This window comes from Solanum lycopersicum, chromosome 8 (assembly GCF_036512215.1).
Source record: "Solanum lycopersicum chromosome 8, SLM_r2.1".
In the NCBI taxonomy this organism is placed as follows: domain Eukaryota; kingdom Viridiplantae; phylum Streptophyta; class Magnoliopsida; order Solanales; family Solanaceae; genus Solanum; species Solanum lycopersicum.
In genome coordinates this window covers 5,222,777-5,246,764 of record NC_090807.1, presented here as the reverse complement: position 1 = coordinate 5,246,764, position 23,988 = coordinate 5,222,777, and the positions used below count along the sequence as shown (strand labels likewise).

Genomic DNA, 23,988 nt, shown 5'->3' with positions numbered 1-23,988 from the left:
GGCTGAGAAGTAAAATCTTTAGAATAGAGGGTTGAATAAGAAAATCAATGGTACATGAGTGTGGGTGGGGTTGTTTTCTTCTTTTAAAGAGATTAATGTTGGATTAATTTTATTTTTTCAATTATTTATCAAAAAATAGATACTAACTTATTTAAAATAAATAAAAATAAAAATCAGAAGATATTCACGCGCTTAGTATTATAGATATACACTTGGTTTGTCATATAAGTGTTTTGTGTTTAATAGACGCACATTTTAAATAATTTAGGTATTTAATAGGTAGAAGTCTTAAATAAGATATTTAAGTGAATCATGTGAATAACTTTAAGAGATAGTAAATAACTTGAACCATATTTTTAAATAAAAAAGATACGTTTCTCAAACACATACACACTCTCTCTATATAAAAGAGAATCTTAGACCACCTATGTGGTACCATCATAAATAAAAAAAAAAATTTATTTATTTTCAAAATTAGTCTTTCTCTTTCATGAAAAATTGTGTTTTTGTATAAAAAGTTGCAATTTTACTAAAAAATTATGACTTTTATGAAAAATTATGATTTCAATGAAGAGTTGTGATTATAACGAAAAGTTATGCATTTTATGAAATGTTGTGACTTTTCCAAAGGATTGTAACTTTTCAGATAAGACACAACAGAATTTTTTTTTTACACTACTCTTTGTTGTCTCATTTTAAAATAACTTCTTCTTCACAATTAAATTTTTGTGTTCTTTGTTCATGTTGAGTGACTCACTCACACACCATTACATGTGTTATATATCCTACTATATATTTTTACAATCATTATTTTATACTTATCTTATTAGGGATAAATGACAAGATATAATAATTTTCATTTTTCTTTACATTATTAATGATTGTTACTCAAAAATCTTGTATGTAAGATAGTATAATGTCTTTAATTTTAATGCATGATAAGTTTTAAGTATCATTTTTTTTAGTTCCGTGACATTAAATTTCCGCACGAAGCGCGAATAATCTTACTAGTTAGTATTTTCTCCGTTTTACAAAGAGTGATCTAATTTGACTTGTACGAAATTAAAAAAAAAAAAAAATAACTGTTAAATCTTATAATCCTAAATTAAAGTTATATCAAATATATAAAATTGCTCTTTAATATAGCGGATTCATACATGTACGTATAGAACTAAAACTAAAATAGGACCAAAAAAATGTCATTTTCTTTTAAAAAGATGAAGTGAGATAATTTAGCACCAAACTCAAAAATAAAATAAAATAGTTTAGACGTGTTTTATCTAATTAATGAAAAATATATGTGAGGAGTTAGACAGCCAGCAAATGATTCTTCGAAGAATATCCCAACTTTTGCGAAAAAAATTCTTGTTGTTGAGATGAATGCCTTGTGGGTTATTGTATCTGCTTCTTTTGTCCTCCTTCTATCTGTAGCTTCAATTCCTCTTCTCAACAACAATGGAAATTACTTGACATGTACTTATCAATGCTTCTATCACTTTTTCTTTGTTCATTTTTTCAACTATTCAAAATGGATCCTTTTATTAATTTTGCAGACTTGCTGAACTGGAGAAGTTCTTCATTTTTAAGTGAAGGGGCAGATTTGTTGGTGACGAATGGGACCATTTATACCAGTGATGAAGCTCTCCCTTTTGCTGATTCTATGGCTATTGGCAATGGTAGAATTCTTCGAGTTGGGAATTACTCTTCTATAAAGGTTCTTTTTTTTATCACCAGCTTTCATTGACTAGATTCTCATAAAAGTTAATTTTAAAGGTTTTCTGGAGAAACCCCTTTTTGTGAAGTCTAAGAGTTTATGTTTGGATGAGTTATTCAGTCTCGTTTCGACTTGACACGAATTTTGAATGTTGTGGATTTAACCTAAAAATATGTAGAATATATGTTATAATCTTGTGGTTTTAAACCTGGTGGAAAGTTGAAGTTAAAGAGTCGTAAGAAAAAGGAAAGATCATTCTTTTTTGAACTAGATTAAAAAGGAAAGCAAGACAAACGAATTGAAAAAGGGAGTGACCTCTTTATGGGAAGAATTTTGTTGGAATTTTTGTGTGTGAATGTTTGTGAAGAGATAAAGCTTGTAATACACTAATATAAACGAATCACCTATTGAGCCCAAATTTGAAAAATCCATATCCTATAAAATTGAATATTCCATTGTGATAGTTGACATCTATAGTATAGGTACAGTATAAAAGATACAATTGTATTGAGGAGGGACGAGATTAAAAGCGAGTCCTTAGAATATTTTCGTGTGTTGAAAAAGTAGTACAACTTTGCCTTAAGGATCAACATACATATTTTGGACATTTCAGCAGGGAAAGTAGGAGGAGCATTTTGTGATGGACAGAGTAATAAGTTCAGATACATCTTATCCTCCCCGAAATCTCACTTGTGGGATTACAATGGGTATATTGTTTTGGTGCTACAGTAATAGTTTCAAATAAATAGCAATAGAACACTTCTTTTTAAAATGGTAACTTTGTGTCTATTGATAGAAACATATCAGTACATGGACTGTACTAGGGCCATATTTTTAAGTAAATCTAGATCCTATGGTCCCATGTCTATACTGAATCTAACACATCAATAATAGATACAAAATAACTAGCATTTCTATCCTTCCAGATTGTCCACCATATGCTGGCTGGTATACTTCTCCACCTAAATCTGCTTCTTGTCAGAACCACAGCTTCTTCCCAGCTTTGAAGGGCCTCTGTAGCCGTTCTTGGCATAGTCTAGGAGAAGCCTCTAAGGTTTATGAATAGCCTCCAAAGCTGACATGTGATCTTGCAGTGAAGGAACAAATGTCGAACAATTTCTACTTGTTCTCCGCAAGAAACACATCTCAGACAGAAAATTATCCCCCCTTTTCATCAGATTGTTTTGTGTAAGAACAACTTCCTTAGATAGGAGCCAAATAAAACATGATAACTTATAGGGTATACACTTTCCACATAGTTTCCAGGGCCAGTTGACATTCTGTTGATTGTGATTATTCAACCATCTGTATGCTTTGCCTACCCTGAAGGTTCATTTGTTACTGCCCTGCCACCAAAGCTCATCTTTCCCTTCTTGTGTTCCTTTAAACTGGTCAATAGTGTTAAGGAAATCTGCAACTCTTGTGATTTCCCAGTCAAACACTTGTCTTCTGAAACTGATTTCCCACCGATCAGGTGTTCACATTCTTGCAATTGTTCTTTGCTGATTATACATTAAGTCTAGACATTCCTCAAAATCCCATGTCATGCCATTCATCTCCCCAGAAGCTTGTCTTTTCCCCATCTCTAACCTTAACCTTGGTTTTGATCTTGAAATCATCCCACAAGGCCCTTATAGATCTCCACAGATTATATGGGGAAATTACTTCCTTTGTCATCCACCTATTTTCTTCCACATACTTGGCTTTGATGACTTTTCTCCATAACGGATGTTTGTCGTTAGGCATATTTCCACAACCATTTCATTGTGAGGGCCTTGCTATGATTCTACAGATTTTTAATACCCAAACCCTCGTATCTTTTTTCTATGATCAGATCATTCCACTTTACCAGATTGTAACCTTTCCTATCCTTGTTTCCATGCCTTAGGAACTTCCTTCTGATTCCTCTAAGAGACAAGTATTGCCCCTTCCATCTAGCCAGTTTCTTCTCACACTTTTCTATTACATTGCTCCAGATCTCTTTAGACATTGATTTAGCACCCAAAGGCATCCCAAGGTATGTAGTTGGGAGAGCCCCAACTTGTCCACCTAGGATTATGTTTAGTGTCTCTATGTTATGTACTTCATTAATGGGATAAAGAGAACTCTTTCTCCAATTAATATGCAACCCAGAGATTCCTTCCTTCAAACAGGACCAATATTACTCTTAGATATTTGAGTTGTTCTTCTTCTGCCCCACAAAAGATGAGTGTGTCATTAGCATATTGCAAAACAGATAGCCTTTTGTTGCTAGCAAGTGCTTAAAATTCAGTAAAACAAAGGAATATTATATGTAAGGTGAAATGGCGTGGCTTTTTAGGATAAGTAAGAAGGTTTGGATGCGCAATAACAACATACACATTGAAATCCCACAAGTGGGGTTTGGGGAGGGTGGAATGTACACATACCTTACCACTACCTCATGGAGGTGGAGAGACTGATTTCGAAAGACTCTCGGCTCAAGGTTTGGATGGGCAACCACAACATATACAGTGAAATCCCACAAGTGGGGTCTGGAGAGGGTAGCATGTACACAAACCTTACCACTATCTCATGGAGGTTGAGAGACCCGAAAGACCCTCGATTCAAGGTTTGGATGGGTAAAAATTGCAAAAAAGAAGTACTACTATTCAAGTACTTTTTATAAACGTGGTGTCAGCTAGCCAACACACAACTTGACTGATTCACGGGATACTTGCCACCTCCCACTAGCAACACCTGCCAGTTAGGAAGGACAAATGAGAATAAATCACATAGTGTTTTGTCTCTAATGAAATTTGAACTTGAGACCTCATGGTTCTCAACCCACTTCATTGACCTCTAAGCCACACCCTTGTCTAGTGTCCTTGGAGTAGATGCAAGTTTTGCATCTAATTCAAGCCCTAAGCAATCTTTGAGGTTCATTAGATTGCAGCTTGCATGTAGTTCCATTTTCACTATTGGTTCTGAAGATAAAGCGATTGCTATTTGATCATGTCTATTGCCCTTCTCAACCGACTGATTTCATGAACTTTCCTCTGGGTATATGTTGATGCCTTCATGAGATCACATTAATGAGACCCAATTATATATATCTGCTGGTGTTTCTCCCACTTTTAGTACTTGTGTACAATTAGGATATGAATGTCTTTGCTATCTTAGAGCTAATGTGGGATTATTTTTGGTTTCATGGTGCACATTTGATTTCTAATTCATTTATCCCATCAGCTTTTCTCAAATGCTAAAGAAACACAATATGAAGATTCAAGTAGTAGATGAAGCATACACTCTATTTAGAGCTTATGTTCAATTTACATGTAAATGCAGGAATTGGCAACAAGTTGGACCAAGGAACTAAATCTAGACGGAAAGATTGTGGTCCCTGGATTTATTGATTCCCATGTGCACTTCATCCCTGGGGGACTACTGGTTTGCATCTGTCCTACCATCTCATATCTGTGTTTTTAGTCAAGCTTAATCATTTTTCTAGGTTCTTGACAAAGTTTGGCTGCAGATTCATTTCCCATGTATTGTGTCTTTGTTTCCTATCTCTGTCATGGTAGAGTAAAGGATTGACCAGTTGAGAATGAATTTTCCTTAGAATGATGATGAGAACATCTTTACTATCCTACTTTGTTGAGGTGTAAGGATATGATGCTTGATGAATGATCCTGTGAGAAGTATGGACTTAGGAAATGTTATTAAGATTCACATCTTTATTATTACGTTGAACCCTATTTATAGTTATATTCTACACAGTACATGATGATCTTTTTCCAAGTGGGACACATTATACATTTATATTCTAGCGCCCCCTCAAGCTGGTGCATATAAGTCATATGTACCAAGCTTGTTATTGATGCAACTAATACGAGTACCAATGAGGAATATGGTGAAAATATCTACAAGTTGCTCATTTGACTTCAAAATTTTGGTTATAATATCTCTTGAAAGTTTTTTTTTTGATTTAGTTAAAGTTAATATTTCTTGAGAGTATCTTATTTAGTAAAGTGACAGTCAATCTTAATGTGCTCGGTCAGTTGGTCCTCTCATGAAAAACCGAATTGACTTAATGTGAAGAGCCATTTGATTATCTTATACAAGTTTCATCTGATTGATTTCTCCAAATATGAGATCTTTGAGTATCTGTTTGATCTAAATCATATCATCATATACTATTGTAAGTGGGAAGCTCTAACTTTAAAAGTTGAATTACCATTTTGCCCCTCCACCAAATTAAAATAAATTGATTTATTTTTTAAATACTAATATTTAATTACATAATGATATAATATGAAGTCCAACAACTACACTTTAATGTTTTAGTTATGACATTAAAATCATAATTAATTAGGTTGAATTAAATTAGAGTAGAAAACAATAATGTATGTACCTCTTCGAATTTTGTGATTCTTTGAATTTTGAAATTAACATAAATTTATCTATCATGAAACAATAATGTATGAAACTCTTCAAATTCTGTGATTCTTTGAATTTTGAAACTAAAATAAATTTATCTATCATGATTCATTATGCACCATTAAAAATTTTTGGTAGATGAAAAGACAATCAAATATCACTATAAATACATGTTAATTGTTTCCTAGGTCATCACATTATTTTCTTTTCTATCATCTACTATTCTCTTTTGTTCTTCTTAGATTTATGATATGAATACAAGTTGTTAAGAAGCTAACTGAGGAGAAGAACAAATAACTTCATTCTGAAATTAGAAGAGAAACTTTCTTAGAATATAGTTCAACTGTTAATTAACATTACAAGATATGACTTATATATTTCTTTAGATTTTTCTTATGGATTATGATTTTATGTTTTTCTTTTTCATTTTGGAGTTACGGTATGGTTGTGCAAAATGGATTGGTATGCAACCCATATTTATATGTAATTATGTATTATTTTGCATTGATGAAAAGAAAAATTCCTTATTTTCGTGTTATTTTTTTAAAGTGTTATTTAATTACAAAATTTCTATTAATACACGAGTTTGATAATATTTGAATAGTTTATGCAAAATATGCTTTTGTTTAAATAGAAGTACTTTAAATAAATACATGATAGTGATGTTAGGGAAAGTAATAATGATATATATATATATATATATATATATATATATATTCGTAATATTCACGTGCAAAGCACGTGTCGAGAACTAGTAGGTCATTAGTTGCTACGACCATTATCCGATATTCTGTTTCTGCACTAGATTGAGCAACCACATTTTGTTCTTACTCTTTCAAGACACCAAATTACCTCTTTTGTTAACTTTGTAAAAAATAAAGACACCAAATTACCTCTTACTAAAACACAATATTCAGACGTAGAACATCTACCAAAAGGTGATCCCGCAACATCTATGTATACAATGATCTGCTCATAGCCTCGATGCCTTGAGATGATTTTATATCGCAGAATGCGGACAATTGCATCCAAATGAATATCACAGGGAGAATCCAAAATGTGACTTATGACACAAAAAAGAAATATCAAGTTCAATTGCTGTTCGATCATTCAACTTACCATTTAATCACCTTTATCTTCCAGGATCACAAAGTGGCTTCCACTGCCCTGGCAAGAGTATAGCATTCAAATCCATCGGAGTGTCAATAGATAAGGTCTAGATCCTACCTTCCCCAGTTCCCACTTGTGGGAACATTGGCTTTGTTGTCGTTGTTGTGTGCATATCTGATGAATCATTCCTTGGCAAGTCATAAATGGCTAAAATTGGGAGGATAAGTATTCTAAGACACTATTACTATGAAAAGTATGAATATATGAATAAACACTAAATTGATCTTGTATTTCAGCACAAAAACTCAGGAATATAGAAAACAAGTCCAAAAAAAAAAATCACTAAGATAATCCAAGTACATCTTGAATAATCATCAATGAAACAAACAAATAATGAAATCCTAAAGTTCAATGGACTTTACTAGGACCCCAAATATTCGAATGAACTAATGGAAAATAGACTTTGCATGGATCTCAGAACTATGTGAGAAAGTAGTGCGGCCCGCGGGTGTGTTTCCGAAGTGGACACATCTCACAGTCTAATGTGGACAGACTAGACAAACTAGACAATCTTTGTAGCTTGAATAAAATCGGATGTCCCAAACCTCGATGAGTTAAGTCTGGAGCATCTGTAACTGAATTTGCTGCAAAGGAATTAGGAGAGGTAAGGCAGTAAAGGCATTGTGATTATGCCTTGCACCAATTTTCTGTCTCGTACTATGGTCCTACATAACAAAGAATCATTAAGAAATATTATGTCACAACTTAGAGCGTGAGTCAATGATTGACAAAAGAATCAGGGGCATAACAGAGGATAAGAGATTATTTTGCCCAACTCTTTGTGCTTTTGTTTGGAATGTCTTGGCTAAAGTAACATCGGGAAGAGACCATGAATGAATAATATTTGACCAAAGTGATTTATTACAAATAAATATGATTAGAAGCATCTGAGTCCATGATCCATGGTGCAAGGGTATTAGACAGTGAAACACAAGAAAAATAATTATGAACGATAGAAGAATTAGGTTGAGCACCCGAGGCTACTTGTAGAGATGTCTGTTTACTTACTTGATACTAAAGGCATTCATTATATTCCCCTCTAGATAAAGTAAACCCATGATTAACTGCAGTCTTAGTCTGAGCAACATGAACATTCTTAAGTGATCGACCAGGCTGAGAATAACATATTTCACTAGTATGCCAATCCCATTACAATAAATATACTTGGATCGAGTTCGTCCAAAATGACTTCCTCTTCATAAATACTCCATAGACTGGGACGTCTGATTTTTATTGTCTGAGACGTGAGAATAGAGAAGTAAGTGGTTGGTGAGAAAACCACTTCTTGACTGGGGGGTGGCACAACAAGGCGAAGAAATAGAGAGAATAGTTCATCGACTATAGGAATGGTAGGACTAGCCAAAATTTGGTCATGCACCGAATCAAGGTCATTAGGCAGTCAGTGAATGAACTAGACATATTGTCTATTGTTGCTCCTGTTGTTTTTTGATACTAGAGTTACTGACATCAACTTATCAAATTCTTCCATGATTGCCTACACCTGTCTCAAGTAAGTAGGCATATCCAATTCATGTTTCTTTGATTTTGTTATCTGGGATCTCACATTAAAAAAAACGAGATTTCATCAGTTGAAATCAAGAGTTGAGCATCACCCTTCTCCCATGGTTCTCGTGTCTTTTCATCTCCATCACTAGCCTTTTGATCAAGTGACCTTGAACACTTTGCACCATAACTCAACTGAGGAAGTCCAAACTAATTAGTTTGAACTCATAATCAAGGCATCTAAATTAATCATAGGACTAGAATTTCCAACTCCTATTTTTTCAAACCGAGCGCATCAAATTCGAAAGACATAGTTGGATTGAGAGTTCTAATCAAATAATCACAAAGAAAGGGACTGGAAACTTGCTGGTTGATAGAAGTTGGCAGGAAAGTCACCGGGAAATAATCTTAAAGTAGTGAAGAGAGATCTAAAGGCTCAGGCGAGTGGCTGGAGAGATCTGGAAAACATGAATGTGGCCGAAGATGGTTACTGGAGTTGACAGATTACGATTCCTGCGATCGAGAATTGACATAAACTGCATATTCTTGCGTGGAACTACTACATAACCTTTAGGGAACAAGATCTGCTTTGGAAGGTGGTTGGAGATGACCTTACGCGACAGCCCATTGATTTGATGTGTCGCCGGCGCTGCAGCTTTTGGTGGCACGTGAGTGTGTGTGGGCGGTCCTCTTTCTTAGTGGTTGACTGGGTTTTTCATTGGCAGGTGGGGGACCTCTTGTGATGTTTTCGCACAACATTCGAATGATACATCATCCTATAGAGTTTTCTGAAAATTGAAGCACATTGATTGTGTGGCTGTCTTTTCTTTCCCAGATATTTCTCACAATGTTCTGATACCATGTGAGAAGTAAAGACACGGAAAACATTATAAAAAATTGTATTTACATTATTACACTGAGCTCTATTTATAGTTATATTTTACATAATACATAATAATCCTATTTTAAGTGGGACACGATATACATTAATATTCTAACAGATCCTATGTGAGTTCATGAATTTCTCTGGAGAAGATAAATATTATATTGCATTATCATCACGAAAAGAGCGGTATACAAATCTCAAATTGATTTTGGATTTCATCATAAAAACTGTAAAAAATAGACAACTTGGATCGATTTTTCATCAAGAATATCCATGTGCACTCGAATAATATGATCATCAACAAAATTGACAAAGTAATAGGAGTCCAATGCAGAATTCACCCGTCTTTGACCTATAACATCTGAATAGCCTAAATAGACTTGAGATTCATGGACGATACAACAAAAAGGCCAAGTCCAAGACGACAAAAGGATCTAGAAATATATTTGCGAAATGAAAAAAGAGCCATGGACTGAAAGAATGCACGAACTTCACCAATCTTGACCACTTTCGCTCATTGCTCTTTATGCCAAAAAAGGAAAAAGAAGAGAGAAGCATGACACATTCTGATTTTAGTTTGTGCATGGGGACAGTGGATCCTTTAAATATCTTTTATTTCTCTACTTTCACAACATTCAAACAAGGCAAGATGGAAACTTGTTGCACATCCTATGTCTATGCTTTCTAGTACTGATCAACAGAAGAGTTGTTACAAATGATCAGACTCTCAAAATTTTAGCTTTTGAACTCTATTCACACTTAGACCACGTATACATGTACGAATAGTTACTGAAACACTCCATCAGTCAAATGCTATTAATTTGTTATGGTAGTTGCTCTACAAATTAAGGCATAATATTGTATTTGTCCTGACCTGTTATTAATGTTGGCAGATGGCACTAGTGGACCTTCGTGGAGTAAATACAAAAGATCTTTTTGTAGACAAAATTAGAAAAGCAGTTGCAAGTAAGTTTGTGGTTGTTAAGCTGCTCATAAAACTACAATCTTTATCACTTTGACACTTTCCATCTTTACCTTGATGATACCAGTTCAACCCCTTTCTTGTCACTAGATAAAATATTGTATATTCCTCCTTGGTAGCAGACATTTTCAATTATTTTCCCATTAATTACAAGTTTGAAAGGGGCTAATTTTGACAATAATTATTGAGGAACTGGAATATATACTTTGATTTGTATCTGTATGATTCAATGTAGTTTACCCAATAACACTGTTGTTGAAAGATCAATTGACGAGCATTTAAGACCTGAAGCTTGGTGTAGTGCAGGGTTGGCCCTTCACTTTGCTCACACAGTGCTCAAGTTCAGGCATCAAAGGCACTAAAGCATATGTTTGATCGCTTCTGGACTCTGTTTTTGAAGAGGGGGGCTTTAAATATTAGGTATAGCTGGCAAAATGCTATATAGATGTATATGTTAGTTATAACTGCTTTCAAGATAGTTTGTTATGTGAGGAGACAAGAATGCTCTTAGTCACTTTTCCTGAGATAACTCTCTTCCCTACTTCCTGGGGGAGGGGTTTCCTCTTTCCGGTGTTCTTTGGCCGGAATTCGATTTCAGTCCTTCTTGACTTCTTCCTTGAACTATTACCTATGTGATAGTTTATTTCTCAAATTTAGTCCGTTAATTTTTGGTCCTTATCTATGGGGGAAAATAGGATTTATTTTTATGGTGGCTTCAAATCATATGATATTACTAGATGGAGATCTGAAGGGAACAGTGTGATATGAATGGGCTGAAAGGAGCAGAAAAAAATCATGTAATGGATCTGCTTCACCCTCAGGGAAGCATCTAATGATAAGAGAAAGTCGATTAAATAATGGAGAACTGCAGAAAGAGAGGCGGAACACTATTGCATTAAAAAATACAATGAACATGGGAGATTTGTGAGTATCACATCCACTAATAACCGCGCTGGGGGGTGGGTGGGGGGGTATGGTATCTGTCCTTATTATGCCTAAGCTTGCCACGAATGCAGGGTGGTACAGCATAGCTATCAAAATTGAAAGCTACGTTAAATGCCCCAAATTTGGAAAAGGCAGGTCCACCAAGAGTTGCTGAAGCTTCCTACCCCTATAGAGCTGTCAAGGATAGTAAATGGCTGTCAAAATCCATCAGATTGGCAGAGAGAAATAGCTCGGAGGAAAACATTGAAGTATATCTTAGAGAAAGTCATGAGAATGGGCTATTGAAGAGATGTCTAGTGGGACATCTGATAGCGGGAAAGAAGGAGAAACCTACACTGTCAGTGGTCAGATGATGGTCATCCTTAAATGGAAAAAGGTTTTTTGGTGTAAACATTTATGAGATGTATGGGGGAAAATTTCTCTTTGAATTCCCCAACAGGAACCTTAGAAGGTTAGTGGAATTGGAAGAACCAAATGTTTAACCCGGAATGGTGGTTTCTGTTTGTAGGATGCACCCACAACAACATCCTGACAAAGAAATCATGCGTAAGAATCGTTGGTATCCCTCTCCATCTTTGGTCAAGCCAAGTTTTCCAAGAAATTGGAAACCTTTGTGGAGGATAGGTAGCTATAGTGGAAGAGACAAAACTGAAGAATCATATGACGTGGGCGAGAATCTTAGTAGAAAATGATGGAAGAAACATACTCAGAGAAGTCTCTATCTCCAGGTATGGGGTCATTTACCATTTCCCGATATGGGCAGAGAGTCACGTGAGAGTTGAGTGTCGCCGGAAGTTGGGAAAGGTGATCCTAGATTAGTTGGAGAAAAAACTTTCATTCAAAGGTCCATTGGCTGCAAATCCTACAAAAAAGGTACTCAATCCCTTATTTTAAGGGATTTCCCAGATGGAGAACATGTGGGTGGACCCTGGCGCTCAGCTGGCAATGAAGAAAGAAGGGGGAAGCATGTGAGAGGTACATGCGTCATTTAAATAAGGGGAAAAATTGGGCCTCCATCAGCAGCCCCATACAAAGAAAAGAGTTGTCAGAAAACTTGGGCCTGATTACTCAAGCCAAGTGATTTTCAATGACACTTTAGGGCAGAAGATGAAAGTTGTAATATATCACTTGATTCTCTTGAACCTCAACACTGTCGAGAAACAGAAAATACACACATGTAGAGGGCCAATCAGATTATTCACGAGGAGAGGGAGATGACAAACGTAGTGGGAGAAACAATAATCGAATAACTGCATCACTTGATAGAAGAGAATGATATGAGCATGATGGATACAGAATTGGAGGACATCAGAACTTCAAAAAATAGGAGACAAAGATCGATCACCGAAGTAGCGGAGTGGGAGATAGAAGAAACAGAACCACTATAGACTTGGCAACATGAAGTGGTCAGAAATAAAGAAAAGGAGACATTAGTATGGTAACAACAAAACTTAATCAAATTGGGGAAGCTTTTGGGACTGATTTCCAGGTCATGAAGAAGAGGCCCTTGAACTGCTATTACAAGTGGACAGTGCGAGACAAGCAAGAAGAATAGAAGCAGAAACACTGTGCAAGAAAACAAAATATCGAGGCTGCCAACAGTTGAAAAGCCTAGTGAATTTCAATGTCAAGTTCAAAGATAGTGGGAATATGAGTAACGGGAGAAATATGACTATGTGATTTATGAAATTCAAGTTAGTGACATGGAATGCAAAAGGGACTGAATGATAGGACAAAAGAAGATTTGTAAGAGTGTTATGGAGGGGTGGAATGCAGATATCATTTGTTTGCAAGAAACCAAACTAGAGAGAAATATGGAAGAAAAGGTTAGAAAAATTTGCCAGCGAAAGCAAGGGGTTTTCCTTCTGAGTTGAGCTCGTTGCACCGGGCTTGCCTAGTGCAGGTTAGCTCTCCCATGTGATTTGCGAGCTATTGCATAGGAGTAGGGGCTTTACCCTATGCGCACCCACAGGGAAGGCTGGGGTTTCCCTTCTCATAAAAAAATTTTTGGGAGTTAGATGGATCAAATATGCAAGCTTGGAGGCTAGTGGAACTAAAGGGGGAATTTCAATGCTATGGGATAGTAGGGCCTGGGAAGGCGACATTTTGGAAACTGGTATATACTTTTTGATCTGTTTTGAGTCTCAATTTTATAACTGCTCTTGCCATATCACGGGGGTGTATGCCCCTAACTATTTTATAGAAAAAAGATCTGTCTGGGAGGAAATGGGGCTACAAGGGGAATGAAGAAGTTTTTGAGAAAAACTTTCATGCAACATTCATTGCACTCATACTAAAGAAGAAATGAGCAAATGAACTAAGGCACTTCAGACCTATAAGCCTGATAGGTAGCATCTATAAACTACTCTCCAAAGTACTGACTGAGAGGCTGATGTTAATGATTGGAAAATTGGTTGATTCCCAACAGACCGCATTTATTAAAGGTAGACAGATCATGGATGTTGTGTTGATTGCTTATGGAGTTGTAGATTCCAGAATCAAACAGAAGAAGCCTGATATACTATGCAAGTTGGACTTAGAGAAAGCATATGATTATGTCAACTGGAGGTATTTATTGAAGATTCTGGATAGAATGGGCTTCGAAAAAAAAGACTGAGACGGGTAAAGTATTATATTTCAACTGTCAAATTTTCCGTGCTTACTAATGGAGCCTCTATAGGATTTTTCAATACTCAGAGAGGTCTCCGGCAAGGTGACCCTTTGTCACCTTTTCTGTTTTTAATCATTATGGAGGGGCTGAATAGTATGATTAGAACAGCAAATAATAGAGCTTGGTTGAAAGGTTTTGATGTTGCCAGAGGGTGGTAACAGTTTGGAGGTGACACACCAATATGTAGATGATACCCTAATTTTTTGTGATGCTGTGTAACAACAGTTGAAATATCTGAGTGTTATAGTGATTCTGTTGGAAGGGATGTCAGGATTACATATCAACCGGAGGAAGAGCTTTGTGTATCCATTCAATGAAGTCACAAATATGAACTGCCTAGCAGTAATCCTTAGTGGGGCAATTGGTACTCCGCCAACAACTTACTTGTGCATGCCTTTTTTGATGAAAAATCCAACTCTGTTGATATATGGAATGGTGTGCTGTAGAAGTGTGAAAAGAAATTGGCTTGATGGAAAACTCAATATATGTCCTTCGGAGGCAGACGGACTCTCATCAATTTAGTCTTAGGTTCCTTGCCCAACTTAAATGATGACCTTGTTCCCAACACCAACAAAAGTCATCAAGAGATTGGATAATATCAAGAGAAAATACCTATGGCATGACAACAAGGCGAGGAAATGCTTCAATTTGGTGAAGTTGAAAGTAGTGATAACTGGCAAGAAGGTAGGCGTATGGGGATAAAGAACTTGAAGGTGCAGAGTAAAGCTCTCAGAATGAAATGGTTGTGGAAGTTTGCCAATGAAAACCAGATGCTATGGGAAAGGGTAATAAGTGCAAAATCTGAAGGTGAAGATATGTAAATGACCAAAGAAGTGACTACACCTTATGGAGTGAGTTTGTGGAGATCAATAATAGACATGTGGGATGAAATTAAGAGTAATGCAAGGATCAAATTTGTGGATGGAAGCAAGACATGATTTCGAAGGATGAGTGGCATGAAAAGGGTTACTTGGAATTACTTTTCCCTGACATATACAATATAGTTCTGGGACAACACAATAGTATAGTAGAGTTATGGATAAATCAGGGGTGGAGCTTCAATTTCAAAAGTCATTTTAATGACTTGGAAATAGCAAAAGCGGCAGAATTTCTCAATACTGTGGAAGCTTTTAATGGGCTACAAACAGGGGAAGATGTAATGCAGTGGAAGGGAAATAGCAGAGGGGAATTCGAAGTTAACTCAGCCTACAAGTTGATGGATCAGACAAACCAACAAACATACTGTTGGTCATGGAAATGTTATATCATGAAAGCTTTTCAAATTCTATGATCAGGAAGTTCTTGAGATGAGTTTGAATGCCACCTTCATAACCTTGATTCCTAAGAAGAAATGTGTCAGAATTGAAAACCTTCAGACCTAATGCTTGATTGGAAGCATCTACAAATTGTTCGACAAAGTTTTAATAGAGAGAATGAAAGGGGTCATGGCCAAACTTGTGGATTCTCAGCAGATGGCTTTCATCAAAGGTAGATAAATTATGAATGTGGTATTATTTGCTAACGAGATTGTGGACTCTCAACAGAAGCAAAAGAAGAATCACGTGTAAGCTTGACGGGGAGAAGACATATGATCATGTAAATTGGGAATACTTGTTGAATACTTTGGAGAGGATAGGTTTTGGAAGGAAGTGGACCCAATGGATCAGACAATGCATGTCCACAATAAGGTTTTCAGTCCTCATACATGGATCCCCTGCTGGATTCTTCAGTGCACAGAGGGGACTCAGACAGGGAGACCCTCTATCTCCTTTTCTGTTTTTTAATTGTTATGAAGGGTCTGAATAGCATGATTAAAACTGCAAAGGTGAGGGGATGGTTGAGGGGTTTTGAGGAAGAAATGGAGATAATAGTGTATAAGTGACGCATTTGTGATGTGCAGATGATACTCTTATTCTATGTGATGCTGAGGAAGGCCAACTCAAGATTTTAAGGGTGATTTTTGTGCTTTTTGAGGGGTTCTCAGGTCTGCACATCAATAGGAGGAAAAGCTATATGTACCCTATCAATGAAGTGCAAAACATTGTGTATCTAAATACAATACTGGGCGGGGAAATAGGTGTTTTTCCAACAACATATTTAGGAATGCCTCTGGGGGATAGATCTGTCTTATGAGATCTAGAACAGGGTGGTAGAAAAATGTGAGATGAAGCTAGCGAGGTGGAATCACATTATCTGTCCAGAGGTGGGAGAATGACTTCGATAAATTTTGGCCTTGATGCACCTCCAACTTATATGATGTCAGTGTTTCCAATTCCTCGAACAATCATCGACAGATTGGACAAAATTAGAAGAAAGTTTTTGTGGCAGGGAAACAATGAGGAAAAGGAGTTATAACTTGGTCAAATGGAATGTTGTAACTGTGGCTAAGAGACAAGGGGGATTGAGTATTAAGAACTTGAAAAATCAGAGCAAGGCTCCCAGAATGAAATCGTTGTGGAAGTTTTGCAATGAAAATCAATTTCAGATGTTTTGATTGTATAGAAAACAATCTGCAAAAATTCAAGATTAATTGCTTGTTGCTACTGTGTTTTTGGTGTAATCAATTATACTCCAATGACACTACCTCCCTAATTGATGTACTAGACTCAATTTAGGTTCTGTAGCTGGATTTGATGATCTTATTGTAAATATGGCTTAGTGCCTATGTACTGTTATAGTAATATACAAAGTTACCTGTTTCAAAAAATATGTAAATGTATATGTTAGTGATTTAGAATGGGACACTGGAAATATGTATGCAAAAGTGGTTACCAAATTTGAATAGATTGAAGTTATGTATTTGCATCTGAAACATAAGCTGACTCATTCTTTTATATGCTCAATTTAGTTTAAAATTTGTCGTGACTTTGGATAAAGATTATGTATAACGAGCAAATGTCACACGATATACCCTTTTCAGCTCGCCATGATTTGGCAATGCTAAAGATTGGCTTTTGCCTATCAGATACAAATTATCTTTCTTATTATTTTTTGGAAATAGCATATTTGTTATTCTTTCTTTGAAATGATCTTCCCCCTCTCTAGCTCTTTTGGGAAGAGCAAACTTTTACTTATTGAAAATAGTTAACTACCACGCCTTTAGGTTCTCTCCTTTTATTGTCAGGGATAAGTCAACCAAGTGTGAAATATGCTGACAAAGAAAAGTATGCACTTGGAAGAAAAAGAGGCTCAATCCTGGAAGTCCATTAAGGATTTTGTCTAAAGAAAATGAATGAATAATATTATAAAGTATTGGCTGTCTTGAATTGACACTAATCAGTATCAATTTATCATGTTTTTCTTTGGAAATTTTAATAGATGTGAAACATGGTTCTTGGTTACTGGGTGGTGGTTGGAATGATGATATTTGGGGAGGTGATTTACCAATGGCATCGTGGATTGATAGTATTACTCCTCATAATCCAGTAAGACAATTTCAGGAAATTACATTCTTTTGCTTTAGAAAATACATCAATGTCTTTTTTAAGATTTGGTATTTCGCATGCAGGTTTGGTTAACAAGGATGGATGGTCATATGGGCTTAGCTAATACATTGGCTCTAACACTTGCTGGAATTTCACGTAACAATGACAATCCAAATGGTGGAGCTATTGTAAGAGATGATGAAGGGGGTAATTCACTTCTCATCTTCATATATCACTCTGTTTCTTTGTTCATCAATGCAGATCTTGACATATAGCCACTTACCAACGATTATTAGGTAGGTCATTGAAAATATAATCTCACTTGAACCTAGATTATTTTCAGTTCACCTAAAGGTTCCACCTATTAGCGTTAATCAATAAGGGTCACATTTAGTTTTTGAATTATACCTAAATTAAGTCCATTTCTATAAATAAATGCTTTTATTTAGGAGAACTTACTGTTGATGACTTGATTCTTTAAAATAAATTAAAATTTCCTACTGAATTTGGACCATTACTTGCAACTGGAATTTGTAGGTGTTGCCTTCCTATGTTTTCTATGTTGCTAAATCACTGAATGATTCTTTTTTATTTTATTTTGGTTAACCATGTCAAATAGTTTGAAAGGATTTTTGAGTTTGGAATCATTTTTAATAAATATAGTAGTTTATTGAACTGATGGCGACGCAGTTTAAGATATTTACAGAAGTAAAGTATCCCTCCCCAAAACATGAATTTCTATAAAGAGCATTCAATCATCGACAATAATTGGAATGTCATATTTGCACTTCACAGAAGAAAAAACATTCAACTAATGTGTACAAAAGATATTTTCAACTCCTTCAAGAGCTCTTGTTTTTCTCTCCTATCTTTGTCCTATTGGTCCACATGAGTACAAAAGAGCTACTCTCCATGCTCTTCTTCTCATAGTTTTGGCTGCAGCAACTGAACTTCAAACATTTTCCACAAGATATAGTATGGCCAGTATGCAATGGAGCACCGAATCAATTAATGATTGACATCCTCTCTTACTTTCTTGACATAAAGCACCATCTGGTGTAGATTATCCTTCTCAAATTCTGTACTGTTATGGTGGCTCCCTTGGCTCTGTTAAAGTGAATTAAGATACTTATCTCGGTGTCGTAAGAACCCTTATTGAAGAGTGAGGAGATTCCCTGTCTCTCCTTTTAGAATTATGACATAGAAAGACTTAAATGCGATGATTCATTCCTCTGTTGTCCCATTTCTCATATTATAGTAATCCAAGCAACCTGTTGAGCTCTTCCATCTCTAGTGTTGCAGGTTTCTCCTAAAATTCAGAGATTGACAGCCTTGTAAATAAAAATAAAGTATCCAGATCAACTGCGCAAATTTCAATGATGTTTGCTAAAATTTTACATGTTCAAATAAGTTTATAGAAGATCCTTACTTTCTTCGGGTCCTTTACTGCAGAACCTACTGGTCTGTTGATTGATTCTGCTATGAAGCTTGTCCTTCACCACATTCCAGAAGCCACTGTTGATGAAAGGAGGGAAGCTCTTAAAAGAGCTAGCAATCATGCATTAAAGAGGGGTGTGACAACAGTTGTGGATTTTGGCAGATATTTTCCAGGGGCTTCTCCTGAGCAGTCATGGGAAGACTTTTCAGGTTTCAGTTCCTACAAAAAAAATCAATTTACTCTCCTTTTTAGGAATACTATGGTATGGTTATTTTTACTAGAAAGGTCAATGCCTCTTTATACTTATAATACGGAACTTTAAACATTTCAAAGATTAATTACTCGATCATCAGAGATGAAATAAGCAAGTTGGATCTGCTTCCTAGCTTTTCAACTAGGACATAGAAGTTTGTCTATTGAACATGTAAAAAAAAAAGTTCAACAACTCAAGTTTCTCTTAATTCACTTTCACTGCCCGCGGTATCGCAATGGACCAGGTTTTTGAGAGATTGCTCCATAATACAGCAGGATCGAGGTAATGGGGGACTAAGTTGATGTTAAGCATCTGTAGGCCTCATCCTTAAAACCTGATCAAAGGAAATTTTTCCAGTAAAATATAACAGTGTGTGCCATGAGTTTGGCAAGATGTTATTAAGATGATGAAAGAAGTGCGGGAATTAAACCAGTTATTGGAAATTTAATCACATTTACAGAGAAGAAATAAAGGAATAGAACATTTCTGCTAATATGCAGATTAATTAAGGTCTAAGGTAAAACTGCAATGATATTATTCCAATATAACACCCCCCACCCCTCCCACCCTGGTTTTCTTGCTTTCTCACTCTTTTGGTGGAACTTGGAAGTTAGAATTCCTCAAAAAATAATTAGAAACTGCATCTACTTCTTGGAGGGGAAGGGGAGTCTGAAAGGGGCAGCGGGATGACAATGAGAGGCCCCAAAGAAATGATTTGGGGCTGGGTGGTCGAATGCTTAACACTGAAGATCTGCCTCAAACTGCCTCTCTATCTGTCATGCTCATTTAGTTATTCTTCTAGCTACGGGTGGAACATTTATGTAATCATTAGCTTAGTAACACTTCCCTTATAATTGCAGATGTATATAAATGGGCAGATTTATCGGGAAATATGATGACCAGAGTTTGCTTATTCTTTCCAATGGAGACATGGTCGCGGTTAGTGGTATGGCATGATTAACAAAGCTTTACTTTTAGAGTTTTTCCTTCATATGAAAATCTGTTTTTTTAACAAACCAGTCAACATTACTCATACGCTACCCTTCAGAATATGTAAAAGTGAAAAGGATCAAATTTTCCCCTCTACTATGCAAAAAGGATTAATTTACCCTCCATTATATTATTGGTCCAAAAATACCCCCACCTTTACTTAAATGATTCAAATATATCCCTCCTTTGTTAGGGCTTTCCAAGGTGGAACCGATCCTATGTGGCAGGGACATTTTATAAGGTAGACACCACATGGCATGTCACCTAGTGCCCTTACCCAATTTCCCCTCCCCTCCACTTGTTCTTCCACTGCTAGAAATTTCTTCATCATACTGTTAAGAATGGATCTTGGTCCTAACTAAATCCCAAAAGCAAGCACAGGAATAGTGTTGGACCTTATGTAAGATTCTATGGTCATTCTTATTCTAGCTGATACTAAAGTTAGTGGATTATGTTGCATTTCTCCTTAAATGCATTCTTACTAAGCTTGATCTTTTAAATCTTGTACTGGTATTCAGGATCTTATGAGCAAGTCAGGCCGCGTGCTGAGCCAATGGATTTATTTGGGCGGTGTCAAGGCTTTTGCTGATGGATCTTTAGGATCTAATAGTGCATTATTTCATGAGGTAATGCTTTCTGGTTTTGTAGAGCCTCTCTGAACCAAAATATTCTCTCAATTCTTTTTGTGAGTTCTGTCTTCTCGATGCCTTGTTGGACATAGGTGGCCTGCTTGTTTGACGAGTAATTTTCTTAATATCTGTTCCATTTTTATTCTGCATGAGCGTTTCAAAGTAACAGGGCCCATTCTGATGCAATCAGACTTCGTTGTATTTAGTGTTCTGATATCTTTCATTTGTCTTGTAGCCATATGCTGATGATCCAAACAATTATGGGTTACAAGTGGTGGATCAGGATGGTCTATACAACATGACTCTTTCTTCAGATAAGTTTGGCCTTCAGGTCTTGAGCTCATTTTATCTTTGTCTGCCATTTCAACTCTTTTGAAGTTGCAAAAATTGACTGTTCTTAGGGCTGATATTTACATTTCAGGTCAGCATCCATGCTATAGGTGACAAAGCTAATGACTTGATATTGGATATGTATGCTTCTTTGCCGTCTGAGAAACAATTTAGAGACCGACGATATAGGGTATATCCTACTGCTCTAAAAAGTGGAGATTCATCAATCAATTAAAACTCTACTTTTGAGGTCTGTTGTTTCTTCGAGGAGTAGAATTTCAAGTAATCTCTATTGCAACTTACTACTTCACAGATTGAGCATGCTCAACATTTGGCTCCAGGAACAGTGGCTCGTTTTGGTGAACAATCTGTAATTGCTTCAGTGCAGGTTGTTTTTCACATGGTTGTTCTTTCGCATTATTTTCTGTTGAGATTAATTCTGTTCATACATATAATAAATAACAAGGATTGGGGCATCAGTGCTTTTAAGTCACACCATTGATAAATGTTATATGCAAGAACCCAGGACTAACAAACTTTATCGCTATCCATTTTTCTCAGCATTGAGCAATTGGTATCAATGTCTTAGTTTTCACGATGTGTCGAATAATATATTATAACAAAATCCAAATGAACAGCCAGATCACTTATTAGATGATGCTGATTCCGCAACTAAAAAAATTGGTTCTGAAAGGGCAGAAAGAGGATCTTATCTGTTCAAGTCACTCCTGACAAATAATGCACAATTGGCATTCGGATCAGATTGGCCAGTATGTAATTTCTGGATTTCATCTGTTTATGTTTCTTTCAGTACTTTATTTCTTGTCAATTACTGTTATGTCGTGTGTTTTGTTGCTGTCCCCTTTCAGGTAGCAGATATTAATCCATTGAAAAGCATAAGGACATCGATGAAGAGAATGCCTCCTGGTTGGGAAAAGGCTTGGATTCCATCAGAGTGCTTGTGTCTCGAAGATGCGCTAAAAGCGTAAGTAGTGGTGTTATTCTGTTCCAACTCTTATCTGCTCATTAAGATAATACTTTATGTAGCAAATCTATAGTTTTTTTTCTCCGAGCCTGGAACTCATTTGAGCAGGACTAGTGAGAAGCCACTTTAACTGATCAACAGGGAGAAAATCAATATCGTAGTGAACTAACTAATCTGCTACTATATTTCAGCTCTCTGGTCCATTGAAATTTATTTGACGTTTGCAATGACTAGTATTAACAATTAGTTACAGCTAAGGTTTCATTTAATAAAAGGTACACAGTGATAAGATATAAATCTTCATAGAGGATAAGGTAGTCAGTTGAGCCAATGACACGTGCTGAACCGAGTATGTGTTAAATTGTTACTTTCAAAATTTAAGGGCAATTCATATTTCGTAACCCAAGGTGTGTCTTAATCGTTAATGAAGTGGGTTCAAACCTAAAATACTACCAAAATTCAAATCCAATTGAGATAAAAAGAGCACTAGATAATTTCTTCCTATCATCATAAACCTTAGTGGCCAGAGTTACGCTGCACCTTTGCTAGTGGGAGTTAGCTAGCTAGTACCCAATGAAATAGTTGAGTTGCATGCAAGCTGTGCCAAACAAGAATAGTTAACCAAAAAAAGAAATAGAATAGATGCAATTTATTTACTCTTTTCCCACCAGAATTAACCATGTTTTCCAATATTTTCTTCTTTTTTTTCAAACCTTGATCTGGTGAACTAAGTCTGTGTAACAGAAAGAACTTGGATCCATCATGAGGTTCATTATGTCCTTGAGTTGTATTTTTTCAAAAACTTGCCTCTTGAAATTCTATTACCTATCTTCTCTACCTTCCAAGGTAGGGGTAACGTTGATGTACACTTTATTCTCTCCAGATCCTACTTGTGGGTTTACATTACGGATGTTGTTATTTTTACCTAATCCTAGCTTATTTTTCTCTGGCAGGTACACCATTTCAGCTGCTCATGCATGTTTTCTTGATAAATATGTTGGTTCATTGTCTCCGGGAAAATATGCGGATTTTGTGGTTTTGTCAACTAATTCATGGGAAGACTTTGCAACTGGAGTTAATGTAGATGTTGAGGCAACATATGTTGGTGGTTCTAAGGCTTACTCCATAAAACCTGAAGATCAAAAATGAATAGCACAGGCGACGACAATTGTGCTGTATTTGGATACATAAATTTGAAACTGCTGTGCCAGACAAGAAGCGCGATATACTAATTGATTTTGGTTGGCTTCACTTTTGATAACGAGTCTTCAAACTGTTATAAAGGAATATGTAAATTTTATTAGTGAAATTGTGTAACTTTTCTGTACTGGAATGTAAATGTTTTGAATCCATTATCTCACCTCCAGTGAATAAGCCTATATATGCTTCTTTTAAGGTTTAACAATCAGTATCAACTTGTTTCACATCTATGTTTACTGTTGTGATTGCTCATGAATTTTTTTGTCTTGGCACATAATGCACCAGTTGTTGCAACAGAATCTTTGGTTCATTTCCCACCTTAACGTTAGGAAATAGAATTGATCAAATTCTATTGAGTTCGACTCATAATATGTTACATCACTATTGGTGTGTGAAGTTGTTGGAGTAAATTTACTGCTGAAGATGGAATCAAAGATGATGGAGGAATGATTCCTTAATTAAATGTGAG

The 23,988-nt window shown here is 36.0% G+C and overlaps 1 protein-coding gene across 3 annotated transcripts; it reads left to right on the top strand.

Moving 5' to 3' along the window:
• Window positions 1–1,211: 1,211 nt before the first annotated feature.
• Window positions 1,212–23,727, top strand: LOC101256311 (protein LONG AFTER FAR-RED 3). Of its 3 annotated transcripts, XM_004244722.5 has the most exons (15): window positions 1,212–1,473; window positions 1,554–1,714; window positions 5,021–5,122; window positions 10,565–10,637; window positions 17,588–17,694; window positions 17,778–17,901; window positions 19,147–19,341; window positions 20,246–20,331; window positions 20,894–21,001; window positions 21,240–21,335; window positions 21,426–21,524; window positions 21,648–21,722; window positions 21,973–22,104; window positions 22,204–22,319; window positions 23,273–23,727. In XM_004244722.5, exons 1-15 carry the CDS (start codon window positions 1,377–1,379, stop codon window positions 23,466–23,468), a joined length of 1,767 nt encoding a protein of 588 aa, XP_004244770.1. In that variant the 5' UTR covers window positions 1,212–1,376; the 3' UTR covers window positions 23,469–23,727. The 3 variants fall into 3 exon arrangements, with proteins under 3 accessions (XP_004244770.1, XP_019070861.1, XP_019070862.1); XM_019215316.3 differs by having other exon boundaries at window positions 21,973–22,319; XM_019215317.3 differs by lacking the exons at window positions 1,212–1,473; window positions 1,554–1,714; window positions 5,021–5,122 and adding an exon at window positions 7,303–7,326 and having other exon boundaries at window positions 21,973–22,319.
• The last annotated feature ends 261 nt before the right edge of the window (window positions 23,728–23,988 follow it).

What these genes read in the sequence shown, in the direction of transcription:
- LOC101256311 (XM_019215316.3), top strand. Translation starts at nt 1,377, where the DNA reads ATGAATGCCTTGTGGGTTATTGTATCTGCTTCTTTTGTCCTCCTTCTA. An exon ending in GTATTACTCCTCATAATCCA is followed by an intron (nt 17,695 to 17,777) that starts GTAAGACAATTT and finishes TTTCGCATGCAG; the next exon opens with GTTTGGTTAACAAGGATGGA. An exon ending in AGACATGGTCGCGGTTAGTG is followed by an intron (nt 20,332 to 20,893) that starts GTATGGCATGAT and finishes ACTGGTATTCAG; the next exon opens with GATCTTATGAGCAAGTCAGG.